The sequence below is a fragment of the Amphibalanus amphitrite genome, unplaced genomic scaffold, assembly GCF_019059575.1.
Source record: "Amphibalanus amphitrite isolate SeventyFive unplaced genomic scaffold, NRLGWU_Aamphi_draft 000696F_arrow, whole genome shotgun sequence".
NCBI lineage: Eukaryota > Metazoa > Arthropoda > Thecostraca > Balanomorpha > Balanidae > Amphibalanus > Amphibalanus amphitrite.
In genome coordinates this window covers 92,962-120,912 of record NW_024882190.1, presented here as the reverse complement: position 1 = coordinate 120,912, position 27,951 = coordinate 92,962, and the positions used below count along the sequence as shown (strand labels likewise).

The 27,951-nt window shown below is 47.2% G+C and overlaps 1 protein-coding gene across 1 annotated transcript in view; it reads left to right on the top strand.

Moving 5' to 3' along the window:
- LOC122364776 (potassium voltage-gated channel subfamily KQT member 5-like) overlaps window positions 1-27,951 on the top strand; it is an 83,964-nt gene that overhangs the window by 13,432 nt on the left and 42,581 nt on the right. Inside the window, exons 2-3 of the mRNA XM_043335502.1 lie at window positions 12,613-12,723; window positions 27,493-27,677. Of these exons, the coding sequence (XP_043191437.1) occupies window positions 12,613-12,723; window positions 27,493-27,677 (296 nt within the window). The remainder of the gene's footprint in view (window positions 1-12,612; window positions 12,724-27,492; window positions 27,678-27,951) is intronic.

Genomic DNA, 27,951 nt, shown 5'->3' with positions numbered 1-27,951 from the left:
GATGGCACCGGTCGCTACTCGCTTAAAACCTCGTGGCACGTGGCACGTGCGATTCCATTTTCCCCATGTTAAGTCAACGGGGTTTTGGACACTTTTTGCGCGATCGCCAATGGCGGGAAAACGAGCCAAGGAAGAGGTGGTTTTCTTCCCAGCATTTTATGGCAAACACGATTGGGTACACGCTAGTGTGCGCCGTATACCCCTCAGAACTTCGTAACGTGTCTTTGCACGAGGTCAAAGTTGAACTTTTTTCGCTCCCCATGTTAAGTCAATGGGCGTTTTTGCAGAGGCTTTTTCATTCGCTCATTGTACAAAATTATATGATACGATTTTGTTTAAACTTTCAGGACTTGTTGAGAAAAGACCATAGAACATGTTGTTATGCTTCGTTAAGCTGTCAGAATTCGTTTGTTCTTTTTGAGCTCGTTTAAAAATGAAAAATGTTAACATGGAAAGTCAATGGGAGCGTCTTTGCTGCTTAATAACTTTTTACGTTTAAGATATGTTTAAGTCAAAAGTTGATATTTTATACAACTTTTGATGCTCTTTCCAATGATATATACAACGTTATTGCACGTGCTGCCGTTTTTGAGTAACCGCAGGTTGTTTGAAAAGACAAACACTATTCGTTAGAATTGTGTTTTTCTATTGAAAAACAACCGGAGCGGTCGTTGTCCGGGCTATGTTTTGCAAAGTTGGCCGCGAATCGAGACATCTTGACGGGGGCCTAGACGAATCGCTCAATTTCCGTAAAAAGTTCAGGGTATGGGCTCCCGGGGGCGATCTACCTGATGGCATCGGTCGCTACTCGCTAAGAAGTCTTTTGCGCGTGGCACGTGCGATTCCATTTTCCCCATGTTAAGTCAACGGGATTTTGGACACTTTTTGCGCGATCGCGAATGGCGGGAAAACGAGCCAAGGAAGAGGTGGTTTTCTTCCCAGCATTTTATGGCAAACACGTTTGGGTACACGCCAGTGTGCGCTGTATACCCCTCAGAATCTTGGAACGTGTCTTTGCACGAGATCAAAGTTGGAATTTTGTAACCGCAGGTTGTTTGAAAAGACAAACACTATTCGTTAGAATTGTGTTTTTCTATTGAAAAACAACCGGAGCGGTCCTTCTCCGGGCTATGTTTAGCAAGTCTGGCCGCGAATTGGGGCAACTAACCGCAGGTTGTTTGAAAAGACAAACACTATTCGTTAGAATTGTGTTTTTCTATTGAAAAACAACCGGAGCGGTCCTTCTCCGGGCTATGTTTAGCAAGTCTGGCCGCGAATTGGGGCAACTTGACCGGGGCCTAAACGTGCATTGCGATTTTCGTAAAAAGTTCAGTGTATGGGCTCCCGGAGGCGATCTACCTGATGGCACCGGTCGCTACTCGCTTAAAACCTCGTGGCACGTGGCACGTGCGATTCCATTTTCCCCATGTTAAGTCAATGGGGTTTTGAACACTTTTTGCGCGATCGCGAATAGCGGGAAAACGAGCCAAGAAGGAGGTGGTTTTCTTCCCAGCATTTTATGGCAAACACGTTCAGGTACACGCTAGTGTGCTCCGTATACCCCTCAGAACTTCGTAACGTGTCTTTGCACGAGGTCAAAGTTGAACTTTTTTCGCTCCCCATGTTAAGTCAATGGGCGTTTTTGCAGAGACTTTTTCATTCGCTCATTGTACAAAATTATATGATACGATTTTGTTTAAACTTTCAGGACTTGTTGAGAAAAGACCATAGAACATGTTGTTATGCTTCTTTAAGCTGTGCAAATTCGTTTGTTGTCTTTAGGCTTCTTTAAAAATGAAAAATTTTAACATGGAAAGTCAATGGGAGCGTCTTTGGTGCTTAATAACTTTGTACCTTGAAGACATATTCAAGTGAAAAGTTGATATTTTATACAACTTTTGATGCTCTTTCCAATGATATATACAACTTTATTGCACGTGGTGCCGTTTTTGAGAAATATAGTAAAAAAGCACGACATTACCGAGATTTGAGCTCAGACCTATATCGTTACGGTGTCAGGCGGACACGAGGACAGGTGGCGCCGCCGCCGCCCGCATAGCGGCGGGAATGTGAACTAACCTGTTTACCATCTATGGTATGGTACAGGGACCCGCAGTTGCTACTGTACACATATATTACCAATTTAGAATTGTGCTATTATTTGCTAAGTGCTGGCCATTGGAGAAAAGAAATGTAGCGCAAAGTATAGAGGAATAACACATGTTTGCTTCTAGGACGAATGTTTTGCATAATTCCTCTTACCGCAACAGATATTCTTCCAAAACTACAATCGTGCTATTTTTCTGTGCCGGTTGCCTCCCCAGAGCCCGTCCTTGGTATCGCCACTAGCTCCCGCTCCCGCTACGTGAATGAAAGTCACGTGACTACTACACGTTTGCGCTCAGTACTAACACACCTAGCCCGAGGGCCGGTCCGTAGCGGGGAGGGGTAGAACGCCAGAGCTCCAGCGCAGTGGAGGTGGTGGTGGCCCGTATCATAAAAAGGCAGCCGTAAGCAGAACTACAATTGCCGCAGTATGAGATTGTGATAAAGTTTTCTTTAAATGTATTGATTAACAAGAAAGTGCAACGCTTTTACGATATAAGAAAACGGTGTCCAAGGTCTTGGAAGAACTGTAAAACATATGCAGGAACGTATAAATTTCTGATACAGGCCATGACCTTTCACCTTGCCTCCGGGGAGGACCGCTCAGGAAGCCACATACTGAACGAATCGAGGCCTCGCAGCGCGGCGGCAGACGAGGTGGATAAACCATTGCCGCCTGATCTTTCGAATACTTATGTTTCCAGAAGAAGGATAGGGGGAGGGCTGTTTTCAACACACTCACAATCCTTTCCTTATTAAGTTATAGCTTACCGAAAAGATGCAACACAATGGTGGCCGTCACGAGATGTAGCGAATAGTGCCTCAGCCACACCGGTTTTAAGTAAACCTTTGGAATTCAGGCCAGTGATCCTGAAGCAGTAGGTATTTTATTTTTGTCGTGCATAAGCTGGGATCACGTGGGCAAAGTTAATTGGAAAGAAACGGTTTTAGTTTCAGAACATTTCTGAGGCTAATCGCGCCAAATAGTATACGTTTATTGCAAAATGTCAAATAGAATGTTGACGTGCTATCCAGATGATGGAATTTATACCGACACAAGAAGTCAAAAAGTGGCATCGTGAGTCATGTTGCATACCTATAAATCGATTCGCCAGCTCGGTTCGAGCTCAATAGTTCATTCGCTGATGATCGTTTCGTTTTTTTTACAGTTTATGAGCCAGCAACCACCCTCCCCAGTTTCCCCCCCCCCCTCCCCCAACAACAACAATTGTTGACAAATACTCAAATACTTTGATGTGATGGCCTAAAATGCCCTCAATTGTGTTACGTTTTTGGGCTCTCAACTTTGATTAAGTTCTTTTATGAATGGATGGTCGCATGAATGAACGAATGAAAAGCTCTACATCATTTGAGCGTCAGATGAAATCAATCCTAAAATTTAATCTACCAGTCTGCAACGGGAAGGTTTAAAAACGGCAGTGCAAGTTAAGCGTTGTTTCTAATCTATGCCGTTTTTTTATTAAGTGTCTCATAGCTCCTCAATCTTGAGCCGCTTCTCTCACGATGATTCATTATATATGATGCTTACATTATTCAAGAAGTTGTTGTTTTCGAGCTCGTTGGTCTTAAAAACTGCTATCGAAGTAACTTAAAGTGTTTCGGCACTTAAAAACAATCGACATTTAAACCTCACCAATCTAGGCATTTTTCAGCGTCTAACATGTAGCGGAGGGGCGTAGAAACATTCAGTTGTTCGGCCCTTGATAATAGGGCCAGAGCTTCGCTGAAAAAAGAAAAAAGAGCGTGCTGCTCGTGACAAGAGAAATCCAATGATTTTAGGGTCCTGGTCATCGCTGACGAGAGAAAGCCAATTATCTTTATGTCCTGGTCAATGTTGAGATCCTAGGTCGACCTCCCAGATCAGGTTAATAGGTAACCCAAAAGCACGGAAAATTGGGTCCTGCTAGAATTTCTCCAAGTGAAGTTTGCTGAGACTTGGCTTGCTCCTGACTTCGACTTTGCACTTGCTTTGTTCAAAGATGATGTATCAAAGCATTTCGGGTAGGACGGGTCACGCCAGATCATCCATTAGGCCGTAGGCGTTCTGCCGGCTATCCATAGAATGTTAACCGGCACTAACAGCCTTGCAACATGTTGCATAGGCACTATAACTGATACCAAACTATACCTAGTTTTCAAATGCTAAAATGGATGCTAAAATTCAAACCAACGTCCAACATTACCTAAAAACCACAGTAAAAAGATGTAAGTTTAAGAAAGTTAACCGAGATCATTTCAAGTAAACGACCTTAATCTGAGTTTCACTTGACCTTGGCACCCACAACAATCTTGAGACAAACATTAAATATTATATTTCACATGTTGTCACGTCCCTAATCACGAAAAGACTGGAAACACACAGAAGATGTGCGCTGACTGACTTTCAATCGCTCTTCTGGCCTGACATGATCTTGAGAAAAACTAATCACAGGTCAATGGTAATTTGGTTCAGGGATTTCAAATTCTCGGGGAAGGTGCAAAAATAATAAGGGCTATTTACTTTTCCGGGAAGCTGTAAAATTAATTATCTCCAGGGCACCAAAGAATCGTCGCAATCCTTAGCTTTTACGCGATTTAGGTATTCGTGAAAAACAGAGGGCGGGGTCTACTTGACTCTATTTGTAGGTATGTGTGGTGAGTAGAGATGTCAATCAGATACCAACTTTTTGGTATACCGATACCAAACCGATACCAACTTGGTATTTGGTATTTCAAGGCTAATGCATTTGGTATTTTGTTGGTATTGTGAATCGTCCCTAATGCAAAAGAGGTTGTGAATTTGGTAAAAAGTTGGTATTTTGCTAAGTTTACCAAGTTGGTTCGGTTTCGGTATTCTTCCATGGTTATTGTTGGTATTTGGTTTGGTATCGGTATCAATATTTTTCGTAACTGACATCACTAGTGGTGAGGGTTAATATTCATTTTATCTGTGTTGATGAATGAGCGACAATTTCTACATGAACTGAGACCAGTCCACTTGAGTATGTTTTTCTCACGGACAATGTCAATACAATAACAATGCGAAAAATCAGACGTTTCGGACAACAACGTGCCTTCGTCAGTGGAGAAAAATAAGTGTAGGTTTAACATCGATTATTAATGTATGCGGCACCGTCTCGGTCTGGCCAGCCGGGTTGCCGATAAAATACACAAATATTTATATGCTTCCATGATGTGCTATAGTGACTTATTTCTTGCCACTGACGAAGGCACTTTGTTGTGCGAAACGTCTGGTTTTATTCGTATTGTTATTGTATTGTTATTCCCTGTAAGAAAAAGCATAACGCTTCAGTTCTAACCATAAGAGTGAAGCGGCTTAAAGGGACCCTTCCACCTTAACATTAGATTTGAGTTGAGATAGCCAAAATGGGGTCCCTGGCTCACAATTACCGGTTTCGGCACTCACAACATCGAGAAATGCCTTAATAGGAAATATTGAATTTCAAAATTGCAGCATTTTGATTCAGAGGGGCTAGTGCATAGGAATACCCCTCTGAATGTGTGACGTCATCGCAGATATCTAACGATTTTTAAATGTTTGACTAAAACGTTTTGTAGCACGCGGTGGTATATGCTGCTTTGCGCGCAACAAATGCCGCACTTTTAAATAAAGTCGCTAGGAACAGCGGAGATCCCAAAAAGTAAACAAAAGTAAAGGTCTAATATCTTGAAAACCGGTGAATGTTTTTCGATGAAATTTGGTAGATATTGGTTTTCGCTCTTTCTGAACCGAGCGACATCACTTTCATGCCAATTCATTAACTTTTTTGAAGGTGGGAGGGTCCCTTTAATGTAACACTTCACTGTGTAGGTATACGAAACCCGTAAGTCCCTAAAAATAATCCTATTTACCTACAGCTTTTAAAAAGATACAGCTTATACAGCTTACTGCTTAGGCATACAATTTTTCTGCAACAAGACAATATTCATTTAAATAGTGCTGCTGAAGTTCACTTTCGAAGCGTCTCCTCCACGAATTCCACAGCTCTCGAGTGCCATTTTGGATCACGGAACATGGCTGGGCGCGGGACAGGTCGTCTGCGAGCTTGGACGGACCACGTGACCACCTCCTGCCCTCCCCTTCATTCCCGTCCCTTGATCTAACCGCGCCCCAGGCAGTCGGCTCGGTCCGACCTTCACTGGTCGAGCCCCGGTGCCGCCTCCGTTTGTGCCGGGTGCAAAACTGGAGCAGTTTCTAGCGCCGGAACTAGTAATCAGCACGACCATCGTCAGATGGCAGGAGTGAATGGAATAAGCGGTTCCAGGTTTTAGAAGGAATGGGGCAGGAAGAAGCGCTGAAAACAAGGTTTTGCTGATACAGCCATAAAACGTTCATTGAATTAGGAGAGCAGCACATCAGTTTAAAGCCCTTCAGATGGTGGATTCAATAAGCACACAATCATTTCCCAATTCGCCTTCAACGGTGTCACAGGCCAAGAATACGCTGAAATACTAGTGTGTACAGAAGCAACTGCGGGTCCCTGTACCATCGGGGGACCGGCCGCCGTCGGCACCATTTCGGGACTTTGCATCGCAATAAAAGGCTTATTTACAATTGAAAATGGACTAGCGAGAGTCGTTATGGAATCAGAATTTGATGCTCTACAAAACTAGGCGCCTATTTTCATTGTGATGGCATCACAGACTACACCGCTAACCCCAATAAAGCAGATTTATGTCGCGTCATCGATGATTACATATAATGTTTCTTTGATATATATGTAGTCGGGTCTTTCAGCTGCGTTCCTCCCCTCCCTCGCCGCGCCGGCGGGTCGGCCATCCGCGCCCTGCCGCCCGCCGGCTGCTGGCCGGTCAGCTGGCCGGTCAGCTGGTCGCCCGCGGCTGTCGGTGCAGTGCGGGATGCCTACTTGCGGGGGGCCGTCGTGGCGGCGGCCCGGGTGGACTGGGCGAGCAGTGAGTTGGGGAGCGCTGCGCTGTCGGTGCTCTAGTTTGCATTGCGTTCGCATGATACGGCTTGAGCCAATACAGAGTGAACTGATTGAGCTGAGCAAGTCTTTATATACATTGAAAAGTAAAGCACTTTTTACTGCATCTACGGTGAGATGCTAGATAAAATTTATGGTCTACCTAATGGTATCCATTACTTAACAATTAAGTGAATCATTTCGTCGCTAAACTCTCGTAAATTCGTATGTCCGCCTCACTATGGAGTTTGGACCGTAACGTATGGTCTTTGCTCAGACAGTATACGAACAGGTGACGGGGATACCTCCCATAGAAGGATGCGACACGATTTTACTGCTAAATAGCGGCCGGCCGCCGTGGGGACGTTTTTGTACGACTTATATCTCGGCAACCACTGGGCTGATACACGTGCGGTTTTTTGTGTTGGGTAGCTTTTTTCCTTCTTTCACATAGTGTGCTACTCTCGATGCATATGGGTGACCCCTAACGCACGTTCCACGTGCAAAGCCAAGAGGTGCCTGTTTTGTAATAAGTGCAATAGCTCGCGGTAATTACTGGGCCGATTGCGCTAAAACTTGGCATGGAGGTAGACACATTCCAGGCGATGCATTTCCACGTGTCTTGGTAGGGGTGCAACTGCACGTGCGCACGGGCAGGGTGACGCTTCCAGATGTCGAGAACGGCTGGGCCGATTGTGATCAAACTTGGCACACCGCTAGAGGCTGGTAAGTAGGGTGCCGTGCACAAGTCAGATGGGACCCGCTATGCACGTGCGCACGTGCAGGCTGACGCTTCCAGATCTCAAGAACGGCTGGGCCGACTCTGCTGAAATTTGGCATACCGCTAGAGACTGGTTAGTAGGGTGCCGTGCACAAGTCAGTTAGTATGTATTTTCATGTGCCACGGTTGGGGTGCAGTTGCACCAGCGCACGTGTAGGGGTCGCTTCCAGATCTTGAAATTGACGGGGCTGATTGAGCTCCAATTTGGTACACCGCTAGAAACCGGCGAATAGAGTGCCGTGCACAAGTCAATTGGGGCCTAGGCTGCACGTGCGCACGTGCAGGGTGTCGCTTCCAGATCTCGAAAACGGCCGGGTCGATTGCACTCAAATTTGGCACACCGCTATAGACCGACGAATAGGGTGCCGTGCACGTCAGTCCGTAGCACACCGACTGCGGTCTGCACGTGCAAGGCTCATCCTCTCGTTTGGTGGCGGGCGTTTTTGCTGCGTTTACAAAGGTGCTTGCTCAAACAACCTGCGGTCCCGCGATGCGGAGCCCGGCATCGCAGATGCCGGGTAGGATAACCGAAGGTTTGTTGTCAATAGTTAAAACACTATTCTTTAGAATTGTGTTTTTCTATTGAAAAACAAATCTGAGTTCCCTGACAATTTGGCAAAAGCTGCCTGAGATCAGTACAACTTGATGCTCTTGAAAACGGCTGGTCCAAAAGTTCTGATTTTTTCAGGATTTCTAGTGGGCCAGGTGATCTACGTTCTGGTATGGGTCTCCCCTCCGCGGACCATCTGGTGCACGTGCCACGTGACTTTAAAAATTCCCGTGTTAAGCCAATGGGGAAAATGAAAAAAATGCGTTCCACGGCAGATTGCTCGAAAACGATCCAAACGACCCCCCATTTTCTTACATGCAGATCAACCACCATTTGGTGCACTACCCATGGGTATGTCGCAAAGTGGCCGGAAAAGTCCAGAACCACGTGCCACGTGCCGTTGAAAATGACCCTGCACACCGGAAATTGGGACTTTTGGTCATTTCGGCGCACCCATGATGCATACTATGGCGTGGGTGACCAAACAATGGGTGTCATCCGGTCGGCAACTGTTTAAGGTGTCGTCCAGTGGGCCAAAGTGGTAGTTTCAAACTTTTGGGATCCACCACTCTGGGGATTCTTTTTGACAATATACTTACGTTTCTTGGCGCAATGTTCATTCCACCCAGCCGGTCGTCAATGCGTTAGATGACCCAAATGACGATTGACCTGAAGGAAGTTGGGGGCGAGGAACACGCACGTGCCATCCGTTTTTTACTCGGGCGCTTTCATCTAGGAGATTTTTGCAGATACGTCAATGCGTTAGATGACCCAAATGACGATTGACCTGAAGGAAGTTGGGGGCGAGGAACACGCACGTGCCATCCGTTTTTTAATCGGGCGCTTTCATCTAGGAGATTTTTGCAGATATCTTTTTGATTTGTGAAAATGACCAGCCTAGCGGTATGCCAGCCGCTGATAAATTATTATCTTGCTGCGGCCCGGCGCTTATTTGCGGTGTTTGCGTTTGGCGGCTGGCGGGCGACTTTTAGTCGTTTTCGGTTAGCAGTTAGCGTCGGTGCGGTGCGGGCGGTTTTATTTTTTTCGGCGTTTCGGCGTTTTTTTCTGTGTGGTTTGCGGCGGTCGGGTGATTTTTTGCCGTTTGCGTTGGCTTTTCGGGCGTGCGTTTTACACGTTTTGCGGTGCTTACGTTTTGCGGCGGGCGGGCGTTTTGTGTTTTTTGCGGTGTTTGTCTTTGGCGGCGGGCGGGCGGGCGGGCGGGCGATGCGGGCGGTTTTCTTCTTTTTTTTTGCGTCGTTTGCGGTGTTAAATTTGTTTGCGGTTGGCGGGCGGTTTTATTGTTTTGCGGCGTTTTTGCGTTTTTTATTTGCGGTTTGCGGCGGGCGGGCGTTTGTTTATTTTTTGCGACGTTTGCGTTGGCGTTTCGGGCGTGCGTTTTGCGCGTTTTGCGGTGTTTGCGTTTTCCGGCGGGCGGGCGTTTTTCACAATTCAAAGTCCAAACCTTCGGGCCACAGCGCTCCTCGAAAAGCGCTGCCCTCGAGTATGCTGACATATGCATGGAACACTTAGCTTTCAATCATAGGCAAATTGCTCAATTTCCGGTTATTGGTCAATGATAATGACGTTTATGCGCCCACTATCAGAAACGCACTTTTAATGGATATGTCATAGCCGTTTATTGTCATTTGCAGGCTTATAGCAGGCTATCTTTTATGTATTTTTATTTGTGATAATAATTGCATCGATCAACCACCGTTGTGACGGAAAAGTAATGCTGATGTGTTATTCATGCTTGTCGATTCAAAACATTGTAAGTACAGCTAAAGCACGCTCGACGCACTATAGGTGTCAGCCCAGCATAACCAATGTCCTACATATTTAAAAAGCTACGGAGAGCTCCTATCAAATATTTAACCCTCGCCCTGGCAGGGCATTTTCCATAGCACGGCCTGGCAGGGGGGTCGATGCGACCCCCCCTCGCGATTGGCTCCTATGGCACCTGGAAACACCAAATTTGGTAGGTAGGTGGGCTCCCTGGAGTTCTCGCCCCTGTGCAAATTTGGTAGCTCTAGGTCAATATTTAGGGGGTTTTGGGGGGTATAAATGTAAAAATTTCGCTAAAAACAGGTCAAAAGTTTTTCGCTTATAACTTTTGATCTAATTAAGATAGAGCAAAAAGAAAAGCACCAGTGAACTCAGCACGTCAAGGCGCGTCGAATGATATACTTTTTAGCTTGCTTAAGTGTACTTAAAGTTTTTCTTAATGTTTAAGTAAACTTGAATTAATTAAATAAGTTCAAGTTAACCAAATTGTATCATATCGCATATCATTCGATTTGTCTGATCACCAGAAACACAATGACACCATTTTTTAAGCTCTAGCGTCATTATGTGCCAAGTTATTGGCAAAAACGTCATTTGACCTCAGTTGACTTCATTTGACCTGACCCATGGATAAGTACACCAAACAAAAAAGCACCAAGTGACCTGCTGTTAAGTACTGTGGTTTCAAAGCACAAAAATGATAGAACGAAGCGGATATCTCCAGTATTTTCCGAATTTAGTATTTTCCCATAGGCTTAACATTACGACGTAATGACCTCTAACTGACCTCAGGTCAGTGACCTAAAAAAAAAAACGAACGAAATGTTATACAACTCGGTGAACTTAGCAGATCCTGAAAGTTTGAAGGAAATCAGTCCAAAACTGTGAGTTGGACAGGTGCAAAAAGAAAATTGAAATTTGACCATGACCTTGTACCGGTTTTTCTGACCTGGTGACCTGACCCGAGGTCACTCGGACCTGAAATTTTCAGGTCATATGTAAAAAGGTTGCCCCATAGGCTGTGCTAAATTTGGCGACGCTGCGCGCCGCCGTTTTTACGCTATCTTCGAAAAATCTTAGGGGGGTTCGCATCGACCCCCCTGCCAGGGCGAGGGTTAACCCGCGTCCCGTAGGGGGGGGGGGCCGAAACGGCCCCCCCTGTCCTTTTCGGTCGATATCTCCTAAACGGCTGGAGATATCGCCACCAAACTTTCAGGATCCCTCCGGGCATCAATTTTACACATTGTGACCAAAAATTTTTCCAGAGGCTGTGATAGGTTGGCCACAAATGACGTCAGAGTGACGTCATGTTCTGTCATTTTCGACCGAAAAAAGACCTTCGCGAGAAGACCTGTCAGGCCTACAGCTTTGAAGATACAGAAAAATGATCAAGATATAAAAGGTGTAAAATTGACAGGGCTACAAAACTGCTAACTCGGATTTTTGAAATTTTTGAGTTTTGATCCCCAAAAATCAAAAAAGCATTTTTATGGATATATTAGCCAAAAAATCCAAAAAGTTTTTTGAGTATCGAAAAAACCGGAATATATGTGATAGTACCTACCGTCTTCTATCTACATACCAAATTTCAGATCGATACCTCGTTTTTTGGCCAAGTTATAGCGAAAAAAACTGTTCAAAAATGATGACGTCAAATTTTCAAACTCAATTTTTGGCAATTCTAGAACTCGTAGAGCAAAACAAGGACCACCATTAGACTCCCCGTGACGAGCTGCATCGAATGGATACCCATTTTATGCAAAAATATCAACTTTGAAATTTGACCTAATTTGACCTGACCTTGACCTGACCTTCACCAAAACGTGACCTAGGCTGGCCCCAAAGGCTGCCTAACCCACATAATCGCATTTGTCATGTAAAATGGACCATAAAACATGTATCACACGACACATTCATATTGTGACCCCCGGTGACCTGACCTCGCTGTGACCTGACCTGGTATCAGTGACCTCAGATAGCAAAGTATGTGTTTGACGAACAATATACCATCGATGGTTTTCAATAAATTACCAATTTACTCGATTTCACAGCACATTTCTTGAATTGCCTGTGAACGGTGAAAACCTGACCTTTGACCTAACCTGTGACGTCATCGGTTTGACCTAGGTCAATGAAATTTGGTCACAAGGTAGTTCCCGGGTAGGGCTATCAAACGCCGTTTGAATTTTGAAAATCGGCCCGTAACTTTCCGAGATCTTAGGGGGGGGGGCCGAAACGGCCCCCCCCCCTACGGGTGGTAGGGTCCGCCGGTAGCCCTACGGGGCGCGGGTTAAGATGCCCTAATTTCTTGTTATCACCAACCAACGAAGCATCGAACAATGACAGATACCTACTCTTTTCGTGTCCCTTTAGTTAGGTTTACTCTATGCAATAGGTCTCATTACAAAAGACGCCGACCAATTTGTGTCTTTTTGCTGTTTCAGGTGACACTGTGTACGGTTGGCTATGGTGATATTGTGCCCATCACGTGGAAGGGCAAACTCATCGCATCTGCGTGTGCCTTATTAGGAATATCGTTCTTCGCCCTGCCGGCGGTGAGTACCGTGATCGGGCCGGGAAACAAGGATGGTTGATGGGAAAGTGTGAACTGGATAACAAGAGACAGTGGCATTTGCTTATTTTTGTTGAGTGTTGACTTTTATTCTCGTCCCCAAAACTATGATCAGTAGTTGTCCATTTGCATAAATGTCAGCGTTGCAACTGGTTCACAACAATCGAGATTCCTGTTTCTTTAGTGAATCGGCAATCTCAGCATAACGAGAATATTACACATTTACTAAAAAAGGGGAAAAACAGAACAAAACAGCAATGAAACGCGATGAAAGTCAAAATAACCCAGGAGAACACAAAATCAGGCTATCAGAAACCATCAGTAGCACAATCTCAAGTTTTCACCCATTAGGACCACCTATTTATGTATCTGCCCTTATGAACCAAAACATGGTAATAGCATGAGACAAAGATCGTGTGTGAAAATGCAGCACAGTTTCCCACCGATATGCTTAGAGTGTAAACTTGGTTGTTCGCGCAGATAGCAAGGATTACGCTCGTTTTCCATCCCCGCCTACGCCACCACCAGGAATAGTCCGCGTGTTCCCGATTCGTCGCTGCTCGTGTATATCGGGACAGGCGCCATGGGCATTGTCAGCACGCCTTTTGGGCCGCATCCAATGTAATGTGGCCGGGATCAGGGGGGCTTTTCAGAAAATGACCGATTACAGCGCCTCATTCAGAAATCACTTTTACAAACATATAAAACCAGCGACTTTCAGCACGCTAAACCAGGTCACGAAGAAGCTGAGCTAGATCGATCAGCTCAGACGACGTGGCTCAAAACCTAGTTTGGTGGCCGACCGCGCCGGAGTTTCGACTGGAAATTCTGTTGGCGGCCATCTTTCCTGAAAGTCCACGGTGCATAATTGATGGGCATTATCCTGAGTGAACGCCGGGCATGTTTATACAGCGGCGCGTGTCTGTTAAAACAGCATTTTGTCACTGTCCGCCAATGTTGGAGGAGGAATCGTGTTTCGTTAATAGGCCGTACAGTAGGTCTACTAAAAAAGTCCCCCGCTCCAGAGGCGGACGGCCGGCCGAACCCCCGGATTCCAGCCCCGACTCTACTGCGCAGGTTACGCGACACGGGTCAGGTCGCGGCGCCCGGCGAGTGGGTCAGTTGGCGGCGGCCGGCCATGGAGTGAGGACGCCGTGCCCGTGTGTGGGGCGCAGAGATGCCGTAGTGCAGAGGAGGGGAAGATAGTGACTCTGCACGATGCCGGAAATGATGCCTTTGTGATCTAAATTGAACACACGCAGACGCAGTGCATATCCTCCCTTGCCCCATTCCTATTTTATCATAATCCTTCACTAATCAATCCGTAATGACCATTTAATGCAAGCAAGCAAACAAAACAACCCGTTTAACGGCGACATCATCTCGTATAAAAAGCGACAGTGATGATTGGAATAGACTTAGCGCGAGGGCAGATCGAGGGGTATATATGTATCACATACCAAGCATTTTATTCCCATCTAGCAAATCAATATTGGAGATCTTGTCCCACAAGTCAGCGGCCGTTCTAGACACAGATGAATACTTTGTTTGCGGTCGCATCATTATCTGCAATAATTTAAAGCGAGGTTTAACCCTCGCCGGCCGAGGGGGGGGCGGGTGCCACCCCCCCATAGGGTTTTTTTCGCGATAGCTCCGAACACGCTGGCGATAGAGAGCTGAAACTTGGCATACCTGACCTTTGATTCAAGCCGGATCTTTTGACACCAACCGCATTTTTGGGTCAGGTCAGGTCACTGACCTATGACGTCATAAGTGAACCTCTGCACGGTCTTCAGATGTCGCAACTTCGCAACGCCCTCACTGCCAGAGGAGATGACACAGGGAAATGAAACTTGCAGGATCTAGTATCCATTATGAGTCTCACAACTTGTATATCTCGGATTTTTCCTAAAGGTCATATGAGGTCAGGTCATTTTCGTGACCTCACCATTATAAGTCAATGGGGAAAAATTAAAACTGCTATTCTGGCGCCGGGAACGATCTCCAACTGTGTCAAGCACACAGAATCGTGATTTGATGCACTCCTTGCAAGGTTAGATGCGTCACTTTTGCAATGTTGACCTTTCGTGACGTCATTTATGACGTCATCAAGGTCATATTCGTTTTTCGTCAATAACTTTTGATCAAATTGAGATAGCGAGTCGGGAAAGCCACCAATGGACTTAGGAAGACCTGCCGAATCGAATGATATGCGACATGACCTCTTTCGACCAACTTTGTGACCTGGGGGTGCTGACCTGACCTTGACCTGAGGTCAAAACCCTAAGTTGACCTGACCCGCACAAAAAGTATATCATTCGACGCGCCTGAGCCAGGCGAACACGATGCTGCCAAAATCGCGGCTCTGCGGCCATTTTTTGCGGAGTTATTTACCAAAAACTGAACCGTACCTTGGGGCACTTGACCTGACCTCAGAGGTCACCGGTTCATCTAGGACCTTAAAATCGGGTACCAATCTCTGCGTCTCGTAACGGCGCACACGCTCGTTTTTTCCGCGACGCGCTATCTCCACCAGGGGCGAAACGGCGAGGGGGGTCGTACCCGCCCCCCCCCCCTCGGCCGGCGCGTATGTAGAAAACCAATAGGTCCGGCGAGGGTTAACCCTCGCCGGCCGAGAAGAGGGCTGGATATCGCCACCATGTTTTTTGCAAAACTGATGATAGAAGGCTGACATTTCATATGCCTTACATTTGATTCAAGCCGGATCATTTGACATCAACTACGTTTTCAGGTCAGGTCACTTAGCTATGACGTCTTACTTAATCCGCGCCGGGCCGGGGGGGGGGGGTGTTTGAACACCCCTCCCCCCTACGGTTTCCGCGCCGCCGTTTTTGGCACACCTGTTCGTGCATCTTTTCCACACATGTGCAAATTTCAGACCCAGGTCGCCTTAGGTCAGGTCACCAGGTCACGCCAAGTGACCTCACAGAAAAAATAAGAATGCTCGTCGTAGCTACACCGACTGAACGATTGCCTTGAAACTCTCAGCGATTGATGAGAGCAACATTATCTATGAAATGTATGTCTCGAAATTTTGATATCGGTGACCTAGGTCAGGTCAATTTTGACCTTTCAAGGTCAAATTATAGTTCATTCGACGCGTCTCGACGAGAGGAACACAATGCTGGCAAAAGTAGTGTGATGGCTCTTTTGAGTCAAAAGTTATTGCCGAAAAAACACTTCGTAAAAAAAGGCTATTTTTGGAGTTTTTGCCCTCTGAAGGCTAAACCGTTGACTTGAGGTCAAATCTGAGACATTATTCAGAAAGGTCTGTAAAAGGGCTATCGAATGCGTTTTTCCGCGGCGCTGTAGCTCTATCGGTTCCCGAGACAGCCGTCGGCAGTTTTCAAAATGTTTAAATTGTCAACATTTTACCTTTGGTGACCTCTGGTGACCTGACTTTTGACCTGACCCAAAAAATGACTGAAGTGTTTTCGTCCTTATTTTGGACGTTCTTTCGATTGCGCTTACCGCGTGTCGCTACGTGGCCCAGGAGCCGAGTTAGAAGGGGGGGGGGTGTTCAGACACCCCCCGGCCCGGCGCGGAATCTCAGAGAACCTGCCCGGCGCAGGTTAAGTAAACCTCTGCACGGTTGTCGGTTATAAAATGGTGCAAGTCCGCAATGCACTTAGTGTCATATGAGCATAATGGGGAAATATGGAAACTGTTAATTTGGCGTCGGAAATTATTTAAAACTATACCTCAAGCACATGAAACCGTGACTTCATTCATTCTTGGCAAGGTATAATGCTTCACTTTTGCATTGTTCACCTTGCGTGACGTCATTTATGACGTCACTAGGGTCATAGGAGTGCTTCGTCAATAACTCCCGATCAAAATGACCTAGCCATTCGGGACAGCCATCAATGGACTTTGCAAGACTTGCCAAATCAAATGTTATGCAACATGTCCTCCTTTCAACAGCTTCGTGACCTGTGTTGCCCTAACATGACATTGACCTGAGGTAAACATCCTAAATTGTTTCACCTAAACAAAAAAGCATATAAATCGACGCGTCTGAGAACAGAAAACACGATTGTATCGAAATGACGATAATGGGACCATTTTTGCGAAGTTATTTACCAAAAACCGATCTAATGCCTTGGGGCCCTTGACCTGCCCTAAGAGGTCACTGATATCTTAAAATGTGGTACCAGTCACTGCGTCACGTAACGACGCAAGCGCTCGTTTTTTTTTCGCGAGGATCTAGCAGCTAGCTCAATTATAGGAGCTAAACATGGGGTTGGGGAATCGCTACCTTCTCATTCACTATTAAGCCGGGATAGTGCTTGCAATTATTGTTAAAATCTAGCATTTTAAGATTTCAAATGACCCATTTTTCCCGCCCAAGTCTTTCAATTCAAGGTCATAACACCAGGTCACGTCAAGCGACCTTACCTCAAGGAAAGTTCCTGCTGCTCATTATATCTAAATACACCGACTAACCGATCGCTTTAGAACTTTCAGCGATTTCAATGGGCAACAGTATATGTAATTGAAACGTTTACTTTGCAAGTTTGACATTGTTGACAGAAAGGCCGGGTCAATTTTGAGATCGCTCAAGTCAATGGGAGAAAATTGAACTGCGCTTTTTTGGACGGAACGCATAATAAACACTCTGAAAACATGTGGTGCTTGATGAGATACAATACTGAATGAGAAAATTGTTTGTTTTGTTGAGAGCCATCTTTTTCGGTCTGAAAAGGCCCTTGCAGAGCTATGACATTGCTCTGGTGTAGTAATTGGGTTGTGCGAGCCAGCGCCAGTGATCTGCGAAAGCGAGACTGTTCCCGTGGGACGATTGCCCTGTCGGGACGGTCCAGCCGTCTCCCAAATGGTCACCCGAAGAGGATTAGGTATGTGTCCTGGACTGGAATGGATCCGACATCAACTACAGGTTGGCTGGTGGGGTGGCCTCCAGTCCAGAAAGGGAAGCATGAAGACAAGGGGCGATGCGGATTGTTTTTTTTTCCTGAGGATAGCGAGGACGGCAGAGTCCCTTCCTCATACTGAATGTATCTCAGGCTGTTAAATCTCCTAAGCGTTTTTTTTTTTTCTCGACATCGTCAAGGTGTCATTAATAGAAACATGAAATCCGGGAGGATAAATTAGATATAGAAATTGTGGCCAACAGAACATTATCAGTTCCGTTCAACACATTCCTAAGCCTGATCACACACCCAGCTTACATATGAGCCATGTAATGATTATTTTTGATAGACATGCTAAGTTATGAAATCATCTGAAGTGTTTGTAAAGTTCCACGATACGGATCTAATATCCTGGTATGCATCATGACCATTTCTGGCCAGGTCTTGTCTTTGAACATTGGCCAAATTTTTCAAATGACCTTTAAAGATAAACTTTTGATTCATTCGAAGCGTTTTGATAAGAGGAACACGAGGCTGGTAAAATTAATTTCATGCAAGTTTTAAGCTAAAAACTTTTAAGTGTTTGTGAAAAAGCAATTGGTTTTCCGTTTTCTTGTCATACCAATGGTGGCAGTTGCTGTTATTTACGTGCTAACTGCTAAGCCGTTGACCTTAATTAAATCTGACAATATTATTCCGACATAGCGGTAAACGAGCTGATTGTTGTGTTAGGTTAGGGCGGTTAGGCTCTTTCGGTCGATTGCAGAGTGGGAAGGATTACGGAGACAGGGGACCTGGGCGGGAGTCCTGGACCTCATGCTCCGCTGGGGCCGAGCCCATCACGTGGGTTGGATTGCCCTGACACATGGATAGCCCTGGGCGGTGTTTCACGGCCCCGCGCTGCAGCACGCTGCGCTGCGCTGCTGCATTGGTTGTTGCGGCGGTTGATATGAATTCGGCTCCACGCTAGCATTGCCAGCTTTCGAGTCTGTTGATGTTTCCATGGAAATTGGAAACCCAATGCACCGGTGCGCTCAACGCACCCTGTCCAAGCAAAATTTTACTATCGATGACCTCTGGTGACATGACCTCTGGCTCTGACCCGATCTAAAATTGGCTGAAGTATTTTTTTCTTTTTTCTTTGCTACTTTTGACGCTACTTCGAATACCAGAATACCACTGAAATGCCCAAAGCTGAGTATGAGTTATATGAATGATGCTCAATCCCCATTTCCCCTCCAACAGGGCGTGAGATCTAGGCATTCCTGTGGGGCACGGGCTATGACTATCTCATAATTATTGTGGCCATGATCATCTACTGCCATTCTTTAACACCGGTTTCGCTGCGCTGAGCGGTAGCCGTCCCGTTTGTTGGATTCTTCAGCTGGCTGGCGGAAAGCGTTACCGGCCGCCCGTCCACCGCCCGCGGGCCGGACCGAGCGGTCCCGCTGACCCCACGTGACCTGAGCCCGGCGCGATATGGGACAGGCAGACGGGGGTTCCGCTCAGCGAAGGCAGCGCCCACTGGTGCTGGGGACTTTTTTAATAGACCTACTGTACCTCCCACGTGCCTCCAGTGACGTAAAGCTCGCGTCAGTCAGTCGTGTCAAAATTCCGGCACCTGCCACTCATTATTGATGCTGTGTCAATAGCTGCCCGTGCGTCAGCCATGAGCAGCAGGCGGCGGCGTTCAGGCATTATGGTGACAAGACGTCGACCTTCGAGGTGACAATTTGTGGTGACGTTGAGTCGTTGACATCTAATAGCTTGACGAAAGTTAATCCTTAAATCAATAAGCATGCATGGTGACTTAGCTGTCGTTCGATATGAATAACTAGAAGCAGCTGAAGTTTCTGCACCTTTGCGACGAGTATTTTGATGGGCCGTATGCAGGCTAGTGGCTACTAGAATATCTCAAAAGTAAAGGAAAGGACGTGAAAAGATCAAACTGATTTTGTGTCAGAGCAAAGCGTGTAGGTATTCGATACCGATATAAACATATGTAAAAGGTGCGCTTCAATTTCAACTAAAGCACGATTTGACTGCCCAAAAGTGTCTGAACTCGACCAAATTTACTGCAGTGATCGATTGATCCTTACGTCTTCCATGCTTATGCGTTTGGTGCATTTTTTTATGCGCTGCGGGCCGGCCTTCTCTCATCCGCCTCTCGGCATATCGCCCGCGGCTGGCCGACCGGCCAAGGTCAGCTGGCGGACTCTGCCCCGCGGGAGGTAGACTGGCCCGCTGTTGCTAGGCCAGCCCAGCAGGGGCCAAACCGCGAGGTTAGCCAGTCGACATACACATACATTGCACATGCAATATGCATATGATAAATACGAATGGGGTTTACTTGTAAAGCACACATTCGCTCTACATTCTTTGAGCAGCAGAACGCATTGAAATGCATGGTCGGCTGCCGTAAGATCTCATGCTAAGAGCGACCCGGTGCGCCCATGGCCGTCCATCGTCCGCCTGCTGTGGGTAATACTAATGAAGCTCTGCTTCAGTGAATCTAACTCGGAGAGCTCTCCGTGCTGAATGATGATGTCCGGTGCGGCGCAGATATAGGTGCCCAGGGGTGCCATCGCCGGTTACCATGGGCTGATGCTCCTTGGATAGACGATTTCCGGACATTTTGTTAGATGTATATGAGTGTAGGTATAGGATTATGATAATTTATTATTATGATTTCTGGGCAAGGCTGTACAGAAATCAGAAAATTTCACAGAAATTAAAAAAAATATTGAAATTCTGAATTAGGTATATAGCATTTCTGTAATGATATATGTTATGATTTATTATTATTATTATCATTATTATGATTACTTTAGTATTATGATTTGTATGCAAATTATGGTCCTCAAACATACAAGTCTGTGCAACACATGCATTGGACATCAAAACAGTTCACACAGTGTTGGAGTGCCCAAATTACCCATCAGTCAGCATGAATTTCTCGAACGTTAACAATGGCTAAACAAACAAAATGAGTCTCTTTCGAAAGGGCAAGACTGCCGCAAAAGGATCTGCCTAGCTGCCAAGACTGGCAGTTTTTCCAATGAGTTGGCAGTTGCTATATAGAAATATAGCTGTGAAATGTAGAATATCCAAGACAGTTAGGATAAATGATAACAATAACACGTCAAATGTATATTTAGACACACAAAGCTTTCGGTATGAAAATACCTTGGTCACTGTGTTAACAGAAATGAGGACAGAAATTGTCACCGGCAGCTTGTACAAAAATATAAAATAGCACTCGAAAAATAGATCACAATCACGAGATTATCTATCGGGGTCCTGCCACTAGGCTTACAGCGCATGTTGCTAAAGTTATAAATCCAGTCCTAGTATTGATGGTATCGCGTGCTGATATGTGAGCCGCTTCTAAGATTTTTCGTGTCGTTTTTCGTGCGCCCTTCTCTAATAATCGAGTTGCTCCCCAGTTCGGTAAATGATGAGATTGTTCGGCATGTACGACGATTGCGTTCGATGTTCGATGAAACTTAAGGTCACTTTTATGTTCTTTAAGTCTCGTTTCGACCCCCCTCCCCGTTTCTCCCACGTAGCTTTTGTTACACCCACCACAAGGAATTTCGTACACTACACTTTTCGGAGAATCGGATGTGTCGGACGTCTCTTTCGGTCTTCGTTTAATCATCTCGTGTATCTTCGTTCCCGTGTTCGTTGCTACTCGTACGCCTGTCTTCTCAAGTGATTTAGAAATAACAAGTACGTACAATAACAAGTACAATAACAAGTACAATAACAAGTACGGCCACAGTGAACGTGTGAAAAGTGGTATAGTTATAGGTTTCTTTTTACGAGCAATGAGAATTTGTGATGAGGAGTTCCTGGACGAAGAGATTAAACATATTTACAACGCTTTCACGAAACTGAAATACCCGAAGGGGTATCTCATTCGGCAAAAGCAAAAGGCCGAACGAATAAAGAAGAACCCAAAACAAAAGGAAAAAGAACAAGGAAGAAAAAAGCGAAAATGGATATCGATTCCAAACTTCAAGAGCGCGGAGGTTATTTCTAAATCACTTGAGAAGACAGGCGTACGAGTAGCAACGAACACGGGAACGAAGATACACGAGATGATTAAACGAAGACCGAAAGAGACGTCCGACACATCCGATTCTCCGAAAAGTGTAGTGTACGAAATTCCTTGTGGTGGGTGTAACAAAAGCTACGTGGGAGAAACGGGGAGGGGGGTCGAAACGAGACTTAAAGAACATAAAAGTGACCTTAAGTTTCATCGAACATCGAACACTGAGAAAACAGTGTCCCGATTTTCGGGCTCAGAGACCAGTTTTCGGGCTAATGTACCATATTCAAAACAGACAGCACATTTCGAGAATACTTTCTGAGCTAGCGCCACATGGGCTCATACGATCCCTTAAATCGGTATCATTGATCGCAGAAACAGAGCTCAGTCAGTACCCATTATCGGTGTCAAGCTCTAAAACTAGTCTCACTATGATACCAGTTTTCAGCCTGATCCCCATTTTCGAGCTCACCTGATTCCAGTTTGAGGGCTCAAATTGTGTGGTGAAGCCAATATTAGGGCTCACGTCATCGCTTTTCGGGGCTTTGGTAAAAGCTGGATTGCGTCAGCTGGCTGGCCAGCTGGCGACGCACGAAAGGTATTTAATTTTAGATATACCTAAGCGCGGTAGTAGGATGGACATAAATATTTCAAATGGCTTTAAATGAAAAATTGATTGGTAAATATTCATTCTTTTATATCTAGCATTGATATGTAAGAAGCTCTGCTAGCGCCACCATACGGCGCCAGCTGGCAAAAAATCCAGTTAATACCAGAGCCCGCTTTTCGTCCGATGCAGCCCCTCCTCCCCCCTCCCCCGTGTCCAGCAGCTGCGAATAAGACGAAGCCGCGGACAAACTTTTTTTTTTGCTCGGCCAGCCTAGCGCCAGTCTCGAGCGGTGGGACAGTTAACCGGCAATTTTGGCCGGGATGCAAAAGTTACGTTAAACCGGTTTATGTTAACCCGGGAGCAAATAACAACGTGGGAGCCTATCTTAGGTGTGGCAAAGCTAACGGATTACTTACTTGTTGCCGAGGTGCCCAAAGAAGGTACTGGAACCGAAAACACAACATTGGTTCATGTATTTATTAACATTCATACACACAGTCATACTTGTGCAAGGTGTCAGTGTTCGGTTGTGGGGTGTAATAGCCAGGGAAAAAGTTCTATGAACTGAAAAACCCGGCGCCTATTACTTCGCAACATGGTTGTGTATTCAACATGAACTGCAAGGAGTGCAGACGACATTGCCTGTGCTAACTTAACGTCTCACGGGCAGCGCCGCGCTCTGACACCTTGGTCCCAGAAGCGGCGGCGTTTCTGACCGCAAATCGCCGGAGAGCCGGTCGACGCCGTTGAGGGGACTGAGCAGGCCGCTGCCAGCTCCACCTTCACGTCCGCGCGGCGCAGCTCGGTGTGCGGCGGCGGCTCATCGCGCGGGCCGCACCCGTCCGTCCGCTGCACGAGCCGCTTTTCGATCCGACAGCGCAACACCGGCACGCCATTGTGCTGGCTGAGCGGCGGCAGCGGCACGTAGGCAACAAAACAGTAGAAATCGATGGGCCTGGATCGGCGTTGCCAGCAACGCCGGCAGCGGCGCGGCGGGAGGCGCCAGTGCCGCCGTCGGGGACGTGTGCCCTTCGCTGCGCTCATTCGAGTTGGCCGGCCGGCCGCGCGGCGTAGTCCTTTTGACACGGTGCGAGAAGAGCCGGATGAAGGTGGACTTTTTATTGGCGTTGCTGGTGCTCACGCCGCCGGCGTCCAGTTTGGGCGGCAGGTCCGAGTACCAAGAGTCGGACAAGTCCCGCGCGAACACCGCCAGCCGGTCGTCGTCACTGCTGGCGGCGGCCCGCCGACGGCGCTGCCTCAGAATCGGACGAGTCGGTGGTACTGAGCACCTCGCGGGACGGGTAGCTGGGAGTGGGCCGGCCGCGGCCCCTGCCAGGCCGCGCCACCTTCACCGGCGCAGCCGCCTTCAAACTGCCCTTGCTGGGCGGCGGGTTGGTCGGCGGAGGCGGCAGCGGTGCCTCGACGTCAGTCCGAGTCGCTGTCACTGGGCGGCCGCCGCGGAGACGGCTTCTGTTTGACCCGCAGCCGGCCTGGGCCGGCTCGGCGCCCTCGGCCGGCGGCGCGCGCCGTTTCGAGCGTTTCACCTTTTCACTGTTACTCTCGCCTGGTCCTCAGCGTCGAGCGGCTCGGCGCTGTTCGGTTTCATGTGGCCCATGCTGCTGGGAAACTCGGGTGGGGACAGCTTTCTGACTGGAGTGCCGTCGAAGATGGAGGAGACGGGGGTGCTCGCAGAGTCCTTGCCCAATGCCCATGATAGAGCCGAGGCTCCACTGGACGCCCAGCTTAATCGGGCTATCGCCGCCCTCCTTCTATGGTGGATTCTTCGGCCCCCTACAGCCACTAGGGCCATCATATACTCCCAGATGGCGGCACCTAGGGGATGAGGGGGGGGGGTGTCTGGGCCACTTGTCCACCTCGTGGCGTCGCCAGCGACGCCTGCGAGTCGGAGCAAATGATTATGGGGTCTTCCTCGAAGGACGGGTGCTTCAGGAGATGTTGCTTTGCCGTTTTGGGCGCCACCATCTCAGATCGGTAAATGGAGCAAATCCTCCCCGCCGCCTCCCGCAGTACCAATGTTGTACTGTCTGGGTGCTCGGTGAGGACCCCAGCGCCGCCTTCCTATTACTCCCCCGGTCGCAGACCCGTCGACCCAGGCCCACGTCGCACGCTGGGGGAGCGCTCCCAGTCACGCCTCCGCAGCACTCCTCCTCGCTGTCGCGGACGCCCCGATCGGCAGCAGGTCCAGGTGGACCGTGACGCCGTCTGTTGGCGTCTACGGGGGCAGTCTCGTGGATAAGCGCGCCTCGGCGGGCAGCGCCACTCCAGTGGTCCCACACCGCTCCCCCGCGCTGAGCGCTCTCTCCAGCCGGTCACTGACTTCAGTCACGGTTGGAGGGGGGGGGGGCTTCCGCCACGACGCGGCGGGTCCTCCGACGGGAGGGAGAGCGCCTTCGCCAGTAGGCGCGACGCCAGCGCATCCCTCCTCATCTCTCCATCGGCACGACGCCCGCCTCGGCCCTCACGGCGAGTCTTGGAGCATGGAAATCGGGCAGCCAGTGATGACTCATGCCACCATCAGCATCTCCGCCTCCAGGACGCCAAGATGTGTGGCCGCAGCCGCAGGCAGCCACGCCGACCCCGCTGCCCGCATGCCCAAGTAGTCTCGAATCGCTGACACCTCTCCTGAAACAAGAGTGGTGTCGTAAACTTAAACCCCTTGCTGGAGCCCGCCAGCCGCGACAACACCGCCACACCAATTTTTGTGACCCCGGAACTTCCGTCCCGAGCCTTATTTCACGGCACGATGCTACAGTGCGCTACACGTATTGTGGTATTCAGCTTCCATGGAAACATCAACTAATTTGGACGCTCAAACATGGGAGTCAGGAGTGGTTAAGGCCCAGAGCGTTCTGTCTGGTTTATAAAACCTTGGCCAGCAGATGTAAACGTGCTTTTTGTATAAGTGGCTTAATTTTGACGCAAAAGGGCACTAACCTTCGGCGCAAATAATGCAGAAATTTCAGCGCAAATTGCAAAATAGCTTGCGCCGAACTTCGGCGCATGACGGCTTCACGGGCGTCCGGCGTACCATATGGATGTTTTCCAGTTTGGGCTGCAGGTTTTAGCTCTAGGTTTTAGACTGTAGGTTTTGGGTTGGGTTGGGCTGGGCTGGGCTGGGCTGGGCTGGGCTGGGCTGGGCTGGGTTGGGCTGGGCTGGGCTGGTTGGGGTGGTTGGGTTGGGTTGGATTAGGTTAGGTAAGTTTAGGTTAGTTTAGTTTAGGATAGATATGAATACCTATTTTTTGTAAGTTGAATTATTTTTTTCATTTTGTAGCATCATATGCCTTCCATCTTTGAACTGCCATATTCAAGCACCAGAATAAGTATGGACTTGAACCTTTTCCAGTCTGGATGCCTGTATGGAAGTTGTGCAAAATCATGCAGTTGAAGGTATTGTAACCACAAATAAGAGCTCATGACTCAAGTCTCAACTTGTCCATAATTGGTTATCTTGATGTATACTTGTAGACCCTTCCTCTTACTTGGCACACAGGCATGGTGTCACAGTGTTCTAAAATTGGATTTCAATTGGGTGTCCCAATAAAAAAATCTGAAGACAAAATGAGATAGATTTAGTCTTTCCGCAAAACTGCATAATGCCATTTTTACCTCAGATTTTGTCAGAACCTTCACAGGATCTGAAATGAAATGATGTAGAGTAGATGCATCAACTGTCAAGTCATGCGTAACCTGGCAGCTGGCTGTTGAATCAAACTTTTGACATATTTTTTTAGCAAAGATGAAATAAAGCCACTTGTCATATTTTTAGGATGAAAACATTTTCCCCGTCATGTGTGGTTATTCACCTAAAATTCTGAAACATGGAACACTGTCATACCAGCATTCCATCATGTCAACCAGCATTCCGCAGCATGTTAGCAGAAGCAGCAGCATGTTATAAGTATATGAAAGATCCAAATAGGTTGTAGGTTGGTAGGTATTGGTACTAAGTTTAACTTAATAGGTTAGTAGGCAAGGTTAGGATTAATTTTAGTTGAGCATCAAGATAACCATTACGAACAAGTAACAAAATCCTTACCTACCCTTGAAAGCATTGCTTCAATCACATCATCACGAAGAACCAGACAAAATTTGTGCACATTCTTACACTATTTGACATCCTGAATCCAGATATGATGCTTTCATGTGGCGCAAATACAAGAAAAACGAATAATCAAACCCGTGCGTATTCGTATCAACGGCGCCACAATTGTAGATCAGACCTTTTCTGAACAAATGCCACCACAATTTTAATTGATAAGGGATTAAAATGGCATGAGCATCAACATCTTGATTTTTTCTAAAAGATAGCGATAACTGATAACTAATAACTTACCATTCATTTTGAAATCACGGCGGTAGGTACACCAACACATGGCACTGAAAACAGCAAAAAACGGAATGGCGGAATGTCGTATGGAGCCCTAAAACGCAGCTCGAATTGAGCCCGAAAAGGAAGACGAACTGATGCCGCTTTCGGGGCTAATGTACTTTGAGCCCGAAAAGGGCGCCTAACTGATCCCGATTTTAAAATCATACAGATTTGAGCCCTGTTTTGGCACTCATATGAGCCCTTATTCAAAAATGTTCTCAAAGTGTTTTCTGAGTGGTTCGCAATCGTCGTACATGCCGAACAATCTCATCATTTACCGAACTGGGGAGCAACTCGATTATTAGAGAAGGGCGCACGAAAAACGACACGAAAAATCTTAGAAGCGGCTCACATATCAGCACGCGATACCATCAATACTAGGACTGGATTTATAACTTTAGCAACATGCGCTGTAAGCCTAGTGGCAGGACCCCGATAGATAATCTCGTGATTGTGATCTATTTTTCGAGTGCTATTTTATATTTTTGTACAAGCTGCCGGTGACAATTTCTGTCCTCATTTCTGTTAACACAGTGACCAAGGTATTTTCATACCGAAAGCTTTGTGTGTCTAAATATACATTTGACGTGTTATTGTTATCATTTATCATAGCTGTGAAAATAACTGTAATGTTTTTTAGATCTGAGACAGATTGATTTGAACAAGGCGTTCTCCTTCCGCTCTCCCTAAAATTTACCCAGCGAATCAAATGACTTATTTTCGTATCCCTACGTCATATGACCAGTAAACGCATCACTGATGGTTCCCTTGTAGCACTGATCCCCCTCTGTCTGCGTCCACAGGGTATTCTGGGCTCGGGTCTGGCCCTGAAGGTGCAGCAGCAGCAGCGCCAGAAACACATGATCCGGCGCCGCCACCCGGCTGCCATCCTCATCCAGTGTCTCTGGCGCTGCTACGCTTCTGACGAGCACTCGCTCTCGGTGGCCACGTGGCGAATACATCAGATCCCCTACCCCAGCCCGCCCACGTGAGTGTTGCCGCATGATGCTCTGGGACGTCCACATTGCAGTGGCAAGGTGTCTTGGAGTAGGTAATGCGCCACAACCAGCCGAGAGTGGCGTTAGGGAGTGGTGCTCCTCAGGAAGGAGTATGCTGCTGAAACGGTGTGTCTTGATGGGAAATGGGCTACTGCATGGCTTACAGTGAGGGGTGCATTGAATCTGGTGGGTAAGACAAGGTGGCTATCGTCCTTTGCAGCATTCATGTGAGGAACATGTAAAGGATGCCCTTCCCCGTGTCAT